The sequence below is a fragment of the Tachypleus tridentatus genome, chromosome 12, assembly GCF_004210375.1.
Source record: "Tachypleus tridentatus isolate NWPU-2018 chromosome 12, ASM421037v1, whole genome shotgun sequence".
Lineage (NCBI taxonomy): Eukaryota > Metazoa > Arthropoda > Merostomata > Xiphosura > Limulidae > Tachypleus > Tachypleus tridentatus.
The window spans coordinates 91,273,059-91,288,597 of NC_134836.1; the positions used below are offsets into that span (position 1 = coordinate 91,273,059).

The following is a 15,539-nucleotide window of genomic DNA, read 5'->3' on the forward strand; positions in this document are numbered from 1 at the left end:
ACAAAAGTTCCATACATCCTACATAATGTAAGATAATAATGATAACTACTCTAAATATACCTACAAGATGCATGTTCTAAGAATACAAAATACTCGTGTTTCTGAAATGAAAATGACAAAGAACCTATACCATCAAAATTTGTGTCAGTGTTCTACCACAGACTGAATTCTTGCAAGGACAAAATGTTAATTATCGACTACTTTGTTAGAGCACAATGAACTTAATATTAGTTTGGACTTTCGCAATAGAAACTTTACCACGTTATTACGTTGTGTGTTCTACGTGTTCTAGACTTAGCTCTCAAATACTGTTAGAGATTGATTTCTATTGATAAACCGATCAAAGAACAACTAATAGAATCCTAACCACAACTGAAAACTAATTACTTTACGTAATCACACCTATATAAGAGTTTGAAGTTAAATATGTTTTTCTTTTTAAAGTTAATCACAATGCTACACAATGGGCCATTTTACTCTGTCTACCACAGATATCGAAACCCAGATTCTAACGTTGTAAGTCCACAGACATACCACTGTGCCAATGGGGTGCAGTTAAACAGCTAGGATATCGTAAAGGAAAGTAAACATAGAACAGAAGTGCTTTATTGGAAGATTAAAATAAATGACCTGGAACACTGAGAATTATCAAAAGAAAATCGCTGGAAATAATGTTTTTTAAGACACAGAACAAATATATGTAAGTTGTTTCTTCTTTTAGTTTCATCTTTCAAGAATAAGTGTTTATTTATCTTCTAGTTTATGTTCCATTTCCCAAGAATAACCGTTTATTTTTATATTAGTTTATGTTCCATCTCCCATTAATAAATGTTCATTTATTTTTGTCCATGGAGGCCTTAACTATCGTAGAGTTTGAAACATTTTTATGAGTTGCGTTCTTTCCTAGTCTGGCATGGCCAGGTGGTTAAGGCGTTCGACTCGTAAGCTAAGGGTGGCGGGTTCAAGTCCCCATCGCACCAAACGTGCTCGCTCTTTCAGCCGTGGGAGCCTATAATTTGACGGTCAATCCCATTATTCATGGCTAAAAGAGTAGCCCAAGAGTTGGCGGAATATTGTGATGATTATCTGCCCTCCTTCTAGTCTTACACTACTAAATTAGATATGGTTAACGCAAATGGATGTCGTTTAGCTTTGCGCGAAATTAAAAACAAACAAATGTTATTTCCCTGAGGAACAAGAAAAATATTCAGAAAAGTATGCCAACCATTTTAGTTTCAAGTCATTCACAGTATTATCTGTGTTAATTTATTTTTTTAATTAACACATACTGGCAAAGATTAAACTTCAAGAACAGTGTTAGTTGAATCGTATTAACGCCAATTAGAAAAAAAAAAATATCAGTATGTTGCACTAATTATCACGGTCGTATTTGGCTTTAAGAACTCTTTGATCAATGGTCACAAAATATATCAGTATGTTACACTAGTTATCACTAGTTAGTATTTGGCTTTAAGAACTTTAATCAATGGTCACAAAATCTCATCCACTTTGCTACAAATCTACATTTGTGATTGAAAGCATTTACAAACATTGATATGTAAAAATTAAAGGTAATCTATAACAACAAAACAGTTACGTAACTTCACGAGGAAAAATATGACAGGATTTGCATCGCCATTCAAACTAAACGTTAACTCTTCACTAATCACCATCTTTGCACTTTTTTCATATATATATATTACACGTCTTTTCTTAATATTTTTGTTTCATTAAATACTAAAAAAATATTATTTTTTGCTTCCAGGTGAATTTTTTCTTCTTTATCAACATAACACGTGTTTTGTATTTGAAGATGTTTTCTCAAACTTCCCAAGTTCGCCGGTATCGTTACAGGTGATATCAGTATTTACAATTTATTATAAAATAACTTTTTATAAATAGTTTTTTATTTTAATTTTACTTACTAAAATCATTTTACTTGCTAAGGTACTACTTGTTAAAATAACAATAGTCAGTTATATCTCTTACAGAAGATACCTAAAAAGAAATCCGAACTAAAAAAAAAGTCGTTTGTTGTCTTATTATATTTGTTTAGTTAAATAAGTCGTATAATTGAATATATGGAATGTTTGTAAGCGGGACAGCTTTCTGTTATAGTGTTTCTGACAAAATAATGAATGACTACTAAGACTTATCCACTGACTGATTACTGTCTGAGGTTTACTTAATGTGTTAGAGATGTCAATTTAGTAAACATAGCTTAGAATTTGTAGAGAAAATCGTTGTTATATTACGATCTACTTCCATCTAATAGTGGTAAATTGATACACATTCTCTCTTAATCTATGTAGATAACTAAGTAAGGGAATCTTTGTCGCTCCTTTGAAAGGTCTATAAAGATGGAGGTATGTAAATGCTGTTTTCTGTGGCACTATCAAATGAAAATGATTGCGCATTCTCCATGTATGGAGAACTTTTGTTTATCGTAGTTCATCTAAATTACCACTGATACTCATTATATAGCTGTGTAAGTTGAAATAACTGGAGTGAAGTGCCTTGCTCAAGAACACGATATGTTCCAAAATATCCTCCAACCCACAACTTGTCGACCACAACTCAAAGCACTAGACACTATACCACGCTGCCCCCACCTTTTTTCTTTAGCATGTAGACTAGACAAAAAGCACTAAGTCTGTATAATCTAGTGCTAACTCTTGAACGACTCTTACCAGAACAAATAGATGGATTTTACTGTCACTCTTATAACGTGCCAAAGGTTCAAAGTGCGATTATTTAAGTATTTTGTTGCTGCAACAGGATTCGAACTACGGAATCTAAGATTCTCATTTTTTATAATTTGACCAGTAAACCACATTCTGATTTATGTAAACAGCATTTTTTTTATATACCGGTGTAAAAACTTACAACTTTACAGAATGGAGGATGTGTGGACTACAGTTTGTTTGCTTGTTTGTTTGTTTTTGGAATTTCGCACAAAGCTACTCGAGGGCTATCTGTGCTAGCCGTCCCTAATTTAGCAGTGTAAGACTAGAGGGAAGGCAGCTAGTCATCACCACCCACCGCCAACTCTTGGGCTACTCTTTTACCAACGAATAGTGGGATTGACCGTCACATTATAACGCCCCCACGGCTAGGAGGGCGAGCATGTTTAGCGCGACACGGGCGCGAACCCGCGACCCTCGGATTACGAGTCGCACGCCTTACGCGCTAGGCCATGACTACAGTTTTAATTATGTTATTATACCAGTCGCAGGAGAAGAACTCGTAAATCAGGATAAGCGATCATAGTTGATATGACATTCTCAAGCTAAGTTACCAAAATTTGATATCCTATTTTATTTATTGATGGTTTTTAACATGTTTTTTTTATTTATAAATAACTTGGCAATATATTGCTTTAATGTTCCCGATATATGTCGTTACGTCAACGTTTGTTTGTTTTTGAATTTCGCGCAAAGCTATTCGAGGGCTATCTGTGCTAGCCGTCCCAAATTTAGCAGGAAGGCAGCTAGTCATTACTGCCAATTCTTTGGCTACTCTTATACCAACGAATGGTGAGATTGCCTGTCACATTATAATGCCCTCACGGCTCAAAAGGCGAGCATGTTTGGTGCGACAGGGATACGAACCAGCTTCCTTCAGATTACGAGTCGCACGCCTTAACCCACCTGGCCATACCGGGCGTTACATTAATAGTTAATTTACTTTAGTAGAGCATTAATCTATTCATTTTCACATTGAGCAGGAAAAACTGAGATGATATGGCATTGGTCTTACATAAGTCTCGAATTGGATATATCATTATAACTCCAAACTTGGTCTTACATAAGTCACTAAGCTAAACACAAATTTACTTCTTAAAGTTATAGGAAGCCTAGAAAATCCTAGAACATTTGTTTTCTCTGAAATTGCAAAAATGGTAAAATAAGATATGGTTAAATTGGTAAAAGATATGGTAAGATATGGTAAAATTGCCAAAATAAGAAAAGATACAGATATGAACAGTTTTCTTTCAATGTTGCTTATTTTCATTTTTGTTGAAATTTTTTCACTGGACTGAAAAAAAAATCTATACTTAAAGAAGTATTGAACTGGAGAAAACGTTAAGAAATAAAAATGGCTTCTCGCTTTGTTTCTTAGACAGTAAATGTGTTTGAGTACTTGACTCATTAACTTTTATTTGTAAGCCAGACACCGTTCTTATTTACAGTGCAATTTTCTTTTCTAGAAAGTGGTTTAAATCTACATTGGTGCTGGTACCACTGTTTGGGGTCCATTATGCACTTCTTTTAGGAATGTCATTGGCTGCAGATGTTAGTAGAATAGTGGAAATTGTATGGCTCTACACTGACCAGTTCTTCTCATCTTTTCAGGTTAGGCTTAGCATTAGAAAATTATATGCAAACTACATTAATCATTTTCAAATACCAAAGAACTAGCTTTTTAAATGTTTGTATTTACAGGTTTAATACAGTCTTTCTGGAGAATATATAAATTACGGATTATTTATTTAATAAATACATGAGAATAATTAACCTTTACTTACAATATACATTTACGTAATTATGACGTTGAAACTTTCATACGATGCTTTGTAAATTTAGTACAATAAAGTCATTTTTCTTCCACCAGGGGTTTTTTGTAGCCTTGCTCTACTGCTTCTGTAATAGTGAGGTAAGTATTTCAAAATTACTTTGTATATTTAAAATAATTGCTAATTGCTAAAACTTATATAATCACAACAAACGTGTCTAATTTTTACTGGAGACTCAAATTATGCTATTCGAGTAGTTTATTTTTTGGGACTTTTCGCATAAATATGATAAAGTTATTTGATTGTGACGGTCGATATTTAGAAATGGTAGATTATTAAAAAATGCCTTAGGCAACATCATCAAATGCTTTAACTATTTCTACAGATTTCTTAATGTTATCTTTAATTGATTTTAGGTAAGCATATAATAAAGACTTTATTCTGTAGTTAAGGAGTAATACCTCTTTCCCAGCTATTGATATTTTGACTTTAATTTAACAGGCTGGTTTTCCTAATCTTTTTGATCTTCAGATATATTTGTTTACGGCGCTACGTATATCTTTCATACCCAATTGTAGTAGTTTATATGTTTTGTTAATTTCGTGCAAGGCTACACGAAGGGTATCTGCGATAGCCTTCCCTAATTTAGTAGTTAGCTTATTTAGCTATCTAGTCATCACCACCCACCGCCAACTCTTGGGCTACTCTTTCATCGACGAATAGTTAGATTGGCCATCACATTATAACCCCCATATAGCTGAAAGGGCGAGCATGTTTGGAGTTATAGGGATTCGAACCCGCGACTCTCAGATTACGAGGCGATTGCCTTAATACCTGGCCATGCCGGACTGCTATTAAAATAAATAAATAAACAGATGAATAAATGAAGAATTGTTCTGAATTTCGCGCAAAGGTAAACGAGGACTATCGAAACTAGCCGACCCTAATTTAACAGTGTAAGACCAGAGGGAAGGCAGCTAGTCATCACCAGCCACTGTCAACTCTTGTGCTACTCTCTTATCAACTAGTAGTGGGATTGACCTTGACTTTATAACGCCCCCACGGCTGAAAGGACAAGCATGTTTGGATACATTCATATACATAGAAAATAGTATTCTACCCTCTAACGATAAAGCATTTAGTGTGTTTAAAGATAAAGTAGTTAGTGTGTTTAAAGATAAAGCAGTTAGTGTGTTTAATGATAAAGCAATTAGTGTGTTTAATAATAAAGTAGTTAGTGTGTTTAATGATAAAACAGTTAGTGTGTTTAAAGATAAATCAGTTAGTGTGTTTAATGATAAAGCAATTAGTGTGTTTAATGACAAAGCAGTTAGTGTGTTTAAAGATAAATTACCAAGTCCAATTAAATAAGTTTACCTAACAAATGAAATTAACAGTTATTATTCGTAGCTCAAAATAAGAAAAAAATCGTTTCGAGAAAAGATTGTATTTGTTTGTAAAGTTTACATTAATTAATTCGAAGTTATAACTTTTGTATTTTAATTAGCATTAATTTTGCCTTTATTAAACAAATAATGTTTGAAATGGATGAAGCTTCCAGACACACATAATTTGTGAGTTCTCAGAAATTATGGAAACAGAATTTGCGATATTCTGACACACTTTGGGCCAGCTTTTCCGCTATTATGTTTTTCCCTTATGATACTCACCTGGCCTTTAGTTTTCTTCGCTAGAGCAATTTTTTCTAGAGGTTTTCTTCTTAATAATGGCACTAATTGATTTATAGTTGTTGTTTTATTTAATGTTATCCTTGAATCAGCCACGGCTCGCCTTTATCTATTTACAGGAGTTATTTTTATTAGCCAAATCAATCTCCTTACGTGATGTGACACACGAAAAAAAAACTCGTAGCTCGAATTTTCACGCTAATGTCCTGAGGCTCCATATTGCTCGCACATTCTTGAAATTGCATTGTATCCAATTATTTAGCCCATAATATACTTTCTTCAGAAATAATTGCGTATGTATACAAAAAAAGAAAAGATAGTCCAAAGTAGTTTTGTATTTTGGTTTTTGCACTTGCACAATTGACGTTAGCAGTTTTGTAACTTGGAAACCCTGCAACTGATATTAATCCTAAAAGTAAATTAAACAGAAAAGAAGCTTGTCTTATAACAGCTTAATTCTTCGATCAAGAAAAACAATATTCAAATCGTAGTCATTTTAATTTTTAAAGTCGAAGAAATATGGGGCCTGTTCTCGCAAACTGTCTATTAAATTAAAGTTAGCGTCACGCTTGACGTTATAATCATGTTAAAAAAAGAGGTTTGACTCCAAAAGACACCCATCCGTGTCAAGTGCCTTATGTGATTTGAGAGTAATATATTCAAAGGAAAAACGAGTGACATAAGGCCCTATATATATATCTATTTTTAAGCAAAAGTAGCGTTGTGGATAACGTATCTAATTTCGTAACTTCACAAAATCTGTTAAACTCATGTTGCAAACGGAGTTTGTTTCAAAACCTGTACCAAAAATAGAATGTAACAGCGCATATTTAGGGAAATGTTTTTAAGAATAGCACTATGAAAACACTCGCGTATTTGATATTAACATTATGAGAAACATCTGCACTATTAAGGTTTTATGATAGATTATACGACACAGTTCATGAACTAAATGTACCGAAATGTTATTTTTCCGGAAATATAATTATTACTACTACATATTTCAATGAGTAATATATTACCTGTACAGGAGCTCTGAATAATTTATTACCCAGGTTTCTCCTAGTAAAGATTATTTTACTATGAATTATATGTAAACAAAAAGTTTGACGTTTGAAAATCACGATTGACTGACCGGACGTTTTGTAAGTCGTACGGAAATGATTCATTGCTTCTGTCTATCTACTGACGGTGAGAAGTTAGTACCTACTGGATCTAAAAATATTCCACATGGCGTTTACAAATGTGTTAGATTAGTAAATCTAACTACAAAATGTTTGTTTTCTTATCAAGCACAAAGTTACACAAAAGGCTATCTGTGCTCAGCCCACCACGAGTATCAAAACCCGATTTCTAGCAGTGCAAGTTCGCAGCCGTGCCACTGTGTCACTAAATACAACTTAGAAGTCAGAACTCGTCAATACAAAACAATAATGTGTCTGATGATATTGAGTTATTTCAACAACTTATGATTTTAGCTTATATTAATAACATTCATTTTCTGTAGATAACATAGCTCTTAAACCAACAAAGAGAGTATTACATTGTAAATAACGAACTGGAAAAATATTATTTTAACGATCTTACCAACAGTCTGAATTTATCTATGCAACAGCAATATTCGACCTTCACTTTTAAAGCGTATTTATGGAACGAAAGTTCGGAGTAAAGTTTTGCGATCACAAACTAGAAATCTCTGGTTCACAGTCCGAGCACGGTAACTACTGGCCGTACTCGACTCAGTAACAAGAATAATTTACTATTAATTATGTGCGTAAATTATAGCCATCTCGAATATATTAAATATCAACCAATCTATAAATTTAAATCAACGAATCAAATGGAGTGCCATTGATTCAACTGACTATTTTATTCAGCCTACATAAAAAAAAGTTTGCGTCCTACTTTTCATACTAACTCTGAATCTTAAAACACGCTACATTTTAATGTGGAAAATAAAGTTTTCCATGTAGACAACGAAATAAGTACTACATTAATGCCAGCGAATTTTAAGCTCATTTTATGACGAATAAAATCAATGCCTTTAAAAAACAATATGTTATCAGTTGACTGAATTGTAAATGACTTTTAAGTACAAAGTTATCAACTAAACAATATTTATAAAAATAAAATTTAAGTATTTCTGAAAAAAAATAACGTGTAATATGAAGGTCCATGTTAATTTGTTTGTTTTTTGAATTTTGCGCAAAGCTACACGAGAGCTATCTTCGCTAGCCGTTCCTAATTTAAAAGTGTAAGACTTGAGGAAAGGCAGCAGCTAGTCATCACCACCCACCACCAAATCTTGGGCTACTCTTTTACCAACGAATAGTGGGATTGGTGGTAACATTATAACGCTACCACGATTGAAAGGACGAGCATTGTTTGTTGTGACGAAGATTTGGACTCACGACCCTCAGATTACGAGTCGAGAGCGCTAATCACTTGGCCATGCCAGGCCGGTCCATGTTAGGGGTTTTCTCCAATATTCAATTTGACAGATGTTATAGAAACAAATATATTAAAACGTATTTGTCATACATGTAATGATCCATAACTTACAATAGCCTGTGTAGCTTAATAAATATTTCATAATTTGAAAAAAAATTCTTTGTCTAATTCTTAGGTTCAACAGGAAATTAAAAAAATCTGGCAAAGATGGCAACTTGCACAAGAGCGTCTGGGAAGAACTCAGTCACTATTCACAAATTCTCTTTCGTTTTTGAGTCGTGGAAGAAATTCTATTCAATCTCTTCACTCCTGTGCAGGTAGATATAGTCTAAACTTTTAACCAAATTTGTTGTTTCTCTGCTTTAGGAATATTATATGTAATGATATTAATCACTCTTGTATGATACGAAAAATCTAGATATTCCAAAAGTTTAAGAGTAATGGAAATCTCAATAAATTTTGAAAGTCATTATTACACTATTAGTTAAGGTAGAACATACCCTGATTCAGTGCACTTACTTTTACTAAGGTTACATTTTTTTTAGAAATTTTAATCGTTTATTACTGTTACATGCACTAACTAGTTCATTTCAATTGTATAGGTGTAAGTTATAAAACAACTTAGCATTCCAGTATGATTATCATTATGAGGATTGTAACCCATTACAGTTGTTTACATCAAGTTATTTAGTAATTTATTAAGTTCCTTAAATTTTCTTTTTTTACTACATGCTACTCATAATTAAGATTAAGTATTGTTGTTATCATTAGTTTTAGTTTATCTAATTACTGGTAAAAAATAATATGAATAATTATGTTGCCAGATTGAATAATTTGATAACTTTATTGGTGTAATAACGATTTTTCAAGAAAAGAAAACCTTTTACAAATTAAAAACTTATAAGAATTTAACTGTTGTATCTGCTAGTTCAAGCTGTTTAAAATTTTCCTTTTTATTGCATGTAAAATCAGTTTTTACACAACAATGAATATGATATCTGAATGTAGTTTTAAAGCTTCTGTGATGTTTCAATGTTTAATATCCGGTTAGTAAGAGCAATAATTTTTTGTACGTATAGCTTTATTTTTTCTTTCTGAAAACTGCTTATCATAAATATATCCTGCAAAGAAAATTGGCCACAAAAGTTACGAGGTTTTCTTTGTTTTTTTACATCATAATCCATACAAAAACCTACACCATAGTAATTTAATTATTGGTTGCTACACTCGTGTGAGGGACTATATAGAAGATTCAACATTAATATGTATATATATACCGAAAAGAATATAAATCACAACGAAAGTACTCATTACTATAAGTTTTACTGGACACCATGTGATAATGCAAGAATTATATGCACTGGAGTTATAGTAACCTGGTGAAAATCTAATAACTGACTGAGTTAAACGTAATAGTGATTTCCTGTGTATTAGAAGTACTGTTTTCTCTTACATTATATGTGTCATAGACAACTGAATGGATAGAAAAAAAATCCGTATGCTTGCATATTTTAAACATTTCATAGTGTATAATTGTTATTTAAGACACGAAGTAGTAAAGCTAATGACATATTACCTAAATTAAAACTTAAAATTATATATTTACTAGCAGAAGATGTCTCACGGTGATTGATAATTATAGGATTTGCTTTTGTTCAAACTACAAACGGCCAGAATAATTATTGCTCTTATTATTTATCTAAGACACTTACGTTTGTAAAAACAAAGTATTGTTTATAGGATGATGAAAATAGCTGATGGTTGACTATTATAAAAGATTTCTATGGTTCATTGTACGATCTCACGACAGCTGGTCTTTTCATAAACCACGACTAAGTTTGGGTTGATTGTATCCTCAATGTTTCTTTCTTAACCGGACAGCATTAACCTGAGCAGTAAATTCACCTCTCGGGAGCACTGCAAGATATGGGTGTTAAAACAAGACTCGTTAATGTTTGGTAAATTTACGATGTGTTGTTTCATCTCTAAAAAAGACAAAACACATCTAAAGGTATTTCCACGTGTTATCGTGGTCTCGGGAAAAGTTCTTAGCTGTACGGTGAACTAGGGAATAAACTTACTGGCACAACGACAAACAAATCTTTTAATCACTGTTGTTTAGTAATCGCATTAACAATTCCACCCGTTGCTAACTTATAGTTCATATTGAACATTCTTCACGGTCAAGTTTTGCAGAAAGTGGTCACTACGTGAGACCGTTGAACTTTCCAAATTTTGCTCAAACAGTCCAGTATAACTAACAGTTGTTTAATAGTGTGCTCATCATTTTCCCACTAGAATCGTAGATCATCCACTAGAATTGTAGATCATCAAATAATTTGCAACATAATTTTAAGTGTGTCTAACATTTAAGAAATTCTGAAATTATATTTACCAGTCAGAAATAATTTTATTTTGTGAATTGGCCTGACATTATATTTACCACTCAGAAATAATTTTATTTTGTAATTACAGTCACACTTGGCAAGAGATTGAGGGATCGTATTAAGTATTTAATGATATTATAAAGTGTGTGATTGTTTTTTTTTACGTTCAACGTAATTCTTGATGTTGATCAAAGTTTATGGGAAACCAGTAATAAATATTGTGTTATCCACTAGATTAAGCCTCCACGTATTTAGAAATATTTTGTTTTGTTGAAAACAGAACGTAAAAATGGTTATCGTCCTGTCACTCCTGCGTCCAAACAACGTTGTCGTGAGAGTAAACAGGAAAACCAACTCTTCAAGTTATTTCCGGACTCACCTGTGGAAGGAAATGGCTGCTCTGCTCTGGGGAAAAAGCGTCTCCAAGCCTGTGATGAGCTCTGGCGGGAAGAGTACAGTTGTCAAGTAAGTAGCCAGTTTGGTCATGATAAAGATGGAAGAACATCCAAAAGGCCAGAAGAATTAGAAATGACAACATTAAAAATAGTTGATACGGCTGTAAACATCAAACGTGAAGGCTCTGAATGTCAAAATTTCAAAGAAAAACGAATCAATTCGTCAGAAAATACAAAGGTGGATAAAAACGGAGAAGTTAAAAATGTCGAAGAGCTTGAAATAAAATTCGACAAAAGTGGGACAGATAAGGACGTTGAAGAAGACACAAATAATGCAACACCTGAAGACATCCAGCACAGGGAAAGTGAAATGAATGAAACGCCTCTCGATTCAGTGCCTGATGAAGCCCAGTTGTCACCCAGTACCATCAGCAAGGAGGTGATGTGAAAGTTTATTACGAAGAATAAGATTAACATCATTGGATGGAACCGGTTTTCAATATGTGTGCTGCACAAGTGTGCGTCGCGAAATAATGGTACGTTAAATCTTCCGTCTCAGTGTCACCTGTATTCTCACTTTGTTGAAACGTCCTTCAAATATGATTCATTTCGTCTTTATTCTCTTGTTCTTGTAAATGAAAAATAAAGGAAGTCACACATTTGAAATTATTTTGCAATAAGGAATCAAATACCAACCCGTATCGTTTCTACACTACTGATAGAGACATAAATATTCCATGTGGCTAAACCACCTATATGTTGCGTATTATAACTCATTCCGGAAGAACGTCTGATTTATTATGTTACGTATTACGTTTTCAAATGACCAGAATCTTTGAACTTGAATTTAAAAGTTAATTGGATGTCGATATATATGAAACTCATTATATTTTCCAACGAGGTTGATACATGTAATTTTCTTTCTTAACACAAATATATATTACTGTACAAACAACAATGCAATTAATAATAAGATTATTACAAGTAATGCCTCCCACTGGCACAGCGGTATGTCTGCAGGCTTACACCATTAGAAAATAGGTTTTCGATGCCTGTGGTGTGCAGAGAACAGGTAGTCTATTGTGTTGCTTTAGTGTTTAATTCCAAACATTCAATCAAATAATTACAAACAATTATTTACAAGCAAAAGTTTCCAAACTTAGAAACAATAATAAGTCACATTTCTGGTCTGGGACCGAATACTACATCGATGGTTCACGACGAACGAACTAATACTTTGTTGATATCAGTACAGTTCACTTCACAGGTAAGCTATCTCTTGTTGCTCACACGCGAGTTTTTTTGGTGAAATTATGCAATGTGTTCTTAGGAATACTAAAGTTCGAAGTTAATTCTCTTAATATGAACGGTTTGTAATTTTCGAAATCTATAAACGTTTCTAGTCAAATATTGGTAGTCTTTCAATTAATAAGCGTTTTTCACAATTATAGCTTTCGAGACTTATAGTATACTGACTGTAGAAAAAGAGCACTATAAAACTATCTCCCTGCGTTGTATTTGTTACCGTGAGAGGAGGTTTCCAGAAATTTAAGTTAAGGAAGGAATAATGATATTTTACACATACAAACATCATACACTTTTGATTCTTACGCTCGAGGATCTTCTATTTATTTAGGGGACAGGCGGGACGATTGCAATACACACTTAACAATATAAATTGCATGCATTTCAAATTTAAACTGAAACAAATATAGATATTAAAATAAATATTAAATCCGTTGCATATATGTACAATACTTACTAGCAAAGAAAAAACAGTTACATACTTCTCTCCACAGGGTGGCCCGTAAGTCTCTACCCATCCATATATCTTATGTATCCAGTGTATCTGTGTGCTGTCACCAGTATTCTTGCGCTCATGTACCCACGTACTTGTCACAATACGCTCTTCAAGTGTAAATGGGCTTAAATCGGCCATATTTCTCTAAAAAAAGAAACAAGTTTATAATATATGCGTAATTGAATATAATATAATAACATATGGATGGGTAGGGACTTACGGGCCACCCTATACAGATAAGTGCTCCGAGCGACAGAGCTACTGTGCAGAAATTTCATTCAGAATAGCCAAGTCGGCAGACAAACTACTTGACGCCCAATTTTTTTCTTTGTGTGATTAAGGTACTTAAATAAAACCAATTAGCGACACCATTTTTTATTCATAAGTCACGTTTGTAAAATTCTCGCACAAAGAAATTATGAAAACATGCTGAGAGAATGAAACAGGCAGTAATCCGTTTCACTTAATCAATAATTATGTACCCTGTTCACGTAAAGTAAAAATGCCTATAAGATCTAAAAGTGAGAAGAAAATATATAATAATGGCAAATAAATAAGCGATAATTATTCTCTTTATAGAATGCCCCCCAGTGGCTCAGCGGTATGTCTGCGGACTTCAACGCTAAAATCCGGGTTTCGATACCCGTAGTAGACAGAGCACAGATAGCTCATTGTGTAGCTTTGTGCTTAATTCAAAAACAAAAAACAACAACTTTATAGAATAATTTGAAATATATGTTTGCATATTAATTTCTGCTCTACACGGATTTATTTATAGTTCATAAAAATGTCATTAAATATCATGCTTATTTGTTGGTAAACGAAACATAATGTGAAATATTTCGAAATAGTGAATGAATATTAAGTAGAGTGAAGTTTCGTTCGAAACAACATCCAATTCAAAGTTTGTTAAAATTTTTTTTAAATGATTTTTTTAATCTGTTTTGATAATCTAGCTTATCTATATAAGTTCATATTTATTCTGTGAGATATATTGTTTAATATGGGTATCGTTCTAACTTAGATGGCCCGGTATGGCCAAGCGTGCGACTCGTAATCTGAGGGTCATGGGTTCGCATCCCTGTCGCGCTAAACATGCTCATCCTTTCAGCCGTGGGGGCGTTTTAAAGTGACGGTCAATTCCACTATTCGTTGGTAAAAGAGTAGCCCAAGTGTTGGCGGTGGGTGGTGATGACTAGCTGTCTTCCCTCTAGTCTTACACTGCTAAATTAGGAACGGCTAGGACAGATAGCCCTCGAGTAGCTTTGTGCAAAATTCAAAAAACAAAAACAAACAAATAATCTAACTTAAATAGACGCAAGTTCGAACATAATACCTATTCTTTAAAAGTACTTCGAAACCATCCTACCAACATCCTTCGGGTTTTTACTGCTGAGGGTCATTCTGGCTTGACTAGAATCTGTCATAATAAAAATAGTAATGATGTGAGCGAACCGTGATAATGAGATACGATTAGACATTATCTCAAACAGTTCAATTAGTCTTAGCATTTAAAATACACAACTAGTCGTAACTAGCTAAATTGTATAATACTTGTGTCCTTATAGTTTTTTATTTTTCTTTACCTAAGCAAATTTTATTTACTTATGTGAGATTATATCTTAAACTTTACTCACAAATAAACTTAAAGCTGCTGGAACAGAACGAGTAAAAATAATATATCATAAAAGTAAAACCATAGGACGTAAAATTATAGTTTCGGTTGTGAGCCCATTAAAATACTATATAAAAACAGTGTATTTATAGTCTGAAAAAAAGTATCTCATATTAATGAATAAATAGAAATATGATAGAACACAAAACATCATTAGTTTGCGCAGTTTTATTAAACCTTGATATAGAGCTGTTCTTCTTGTTACTGTGGTGAAAGTAATTACATACTGATGAAAAACAGACGCTATACTGATATATGACGTGTGCATTTCCACTTAATATAGACATTAAGAGTGGAGAATATTAAGTTTGCTAGATAAACATTCGCTATTCACCGAATGTTATTTTTATCGTATTTAATAGTTTTAATTTCTTTATCGAATCAAAAGACTCAATTAAATTATTTAATTTGTATCTTCAAGTCCAAATTTTTTAGAAATTAAGTATTATTATAAGCGTACTTTAAAGTTTGTCCATGTATATATACTGTAACTTTTAAAAAATAACATTTAGAAAAGTATTAAAAAAAAACTAGAACCTTCGTGTATTTAACATATGTTTACAATACGTCATTTCTCTTCTCAGAAAAACTCTAATTATAAATTAAAAACTTTAAAATTATAGTTT

The 15,539-nt window shown here is 32.9% G+C and overlaps 1 protein-coding gene across 3 annotated transcripts in view; it reads left to right on the forward strand.

The window, feature by feature from the left end:
* Window positions 1-15,332, forward strand: part of LOC143233981 (secretin receptor-like) — a 105,259-nt gene extending 89,927 nt beyond the window's left edge. For all 3 annotated transcript variants that reach the window (XM_076470938.1, XM_076470940.1, XM_076470939.1), the window contains 5 exons: window positions 1,766-1,854; window positions 4,211-4,355; window positions 4,615-4,656; window positions 8,831-8,972; window positions 11,323-15,332. In XM_076470938.1, coding sequence (XP_076327053.1) covers window positions 1,766-1,854; window positions 4,211-4,355; window positions 4,615-4,656; window positions 8,831-8,972; window positions 11,323-11,885 — 981 coding nt within the window. In that variant the 3' untranslated portion in view covers window positions 11,886-15,332. The remainder of the gene's footprint in view (window positions 1-1,765; window positions 1,855-4,210; window positions 4,356-4,614; window positions 4,657-8,830; window positions 8,973-11,322) is intronic.
* Window positions 15,333-15,539: the final 207 nt, after the last annotated feature.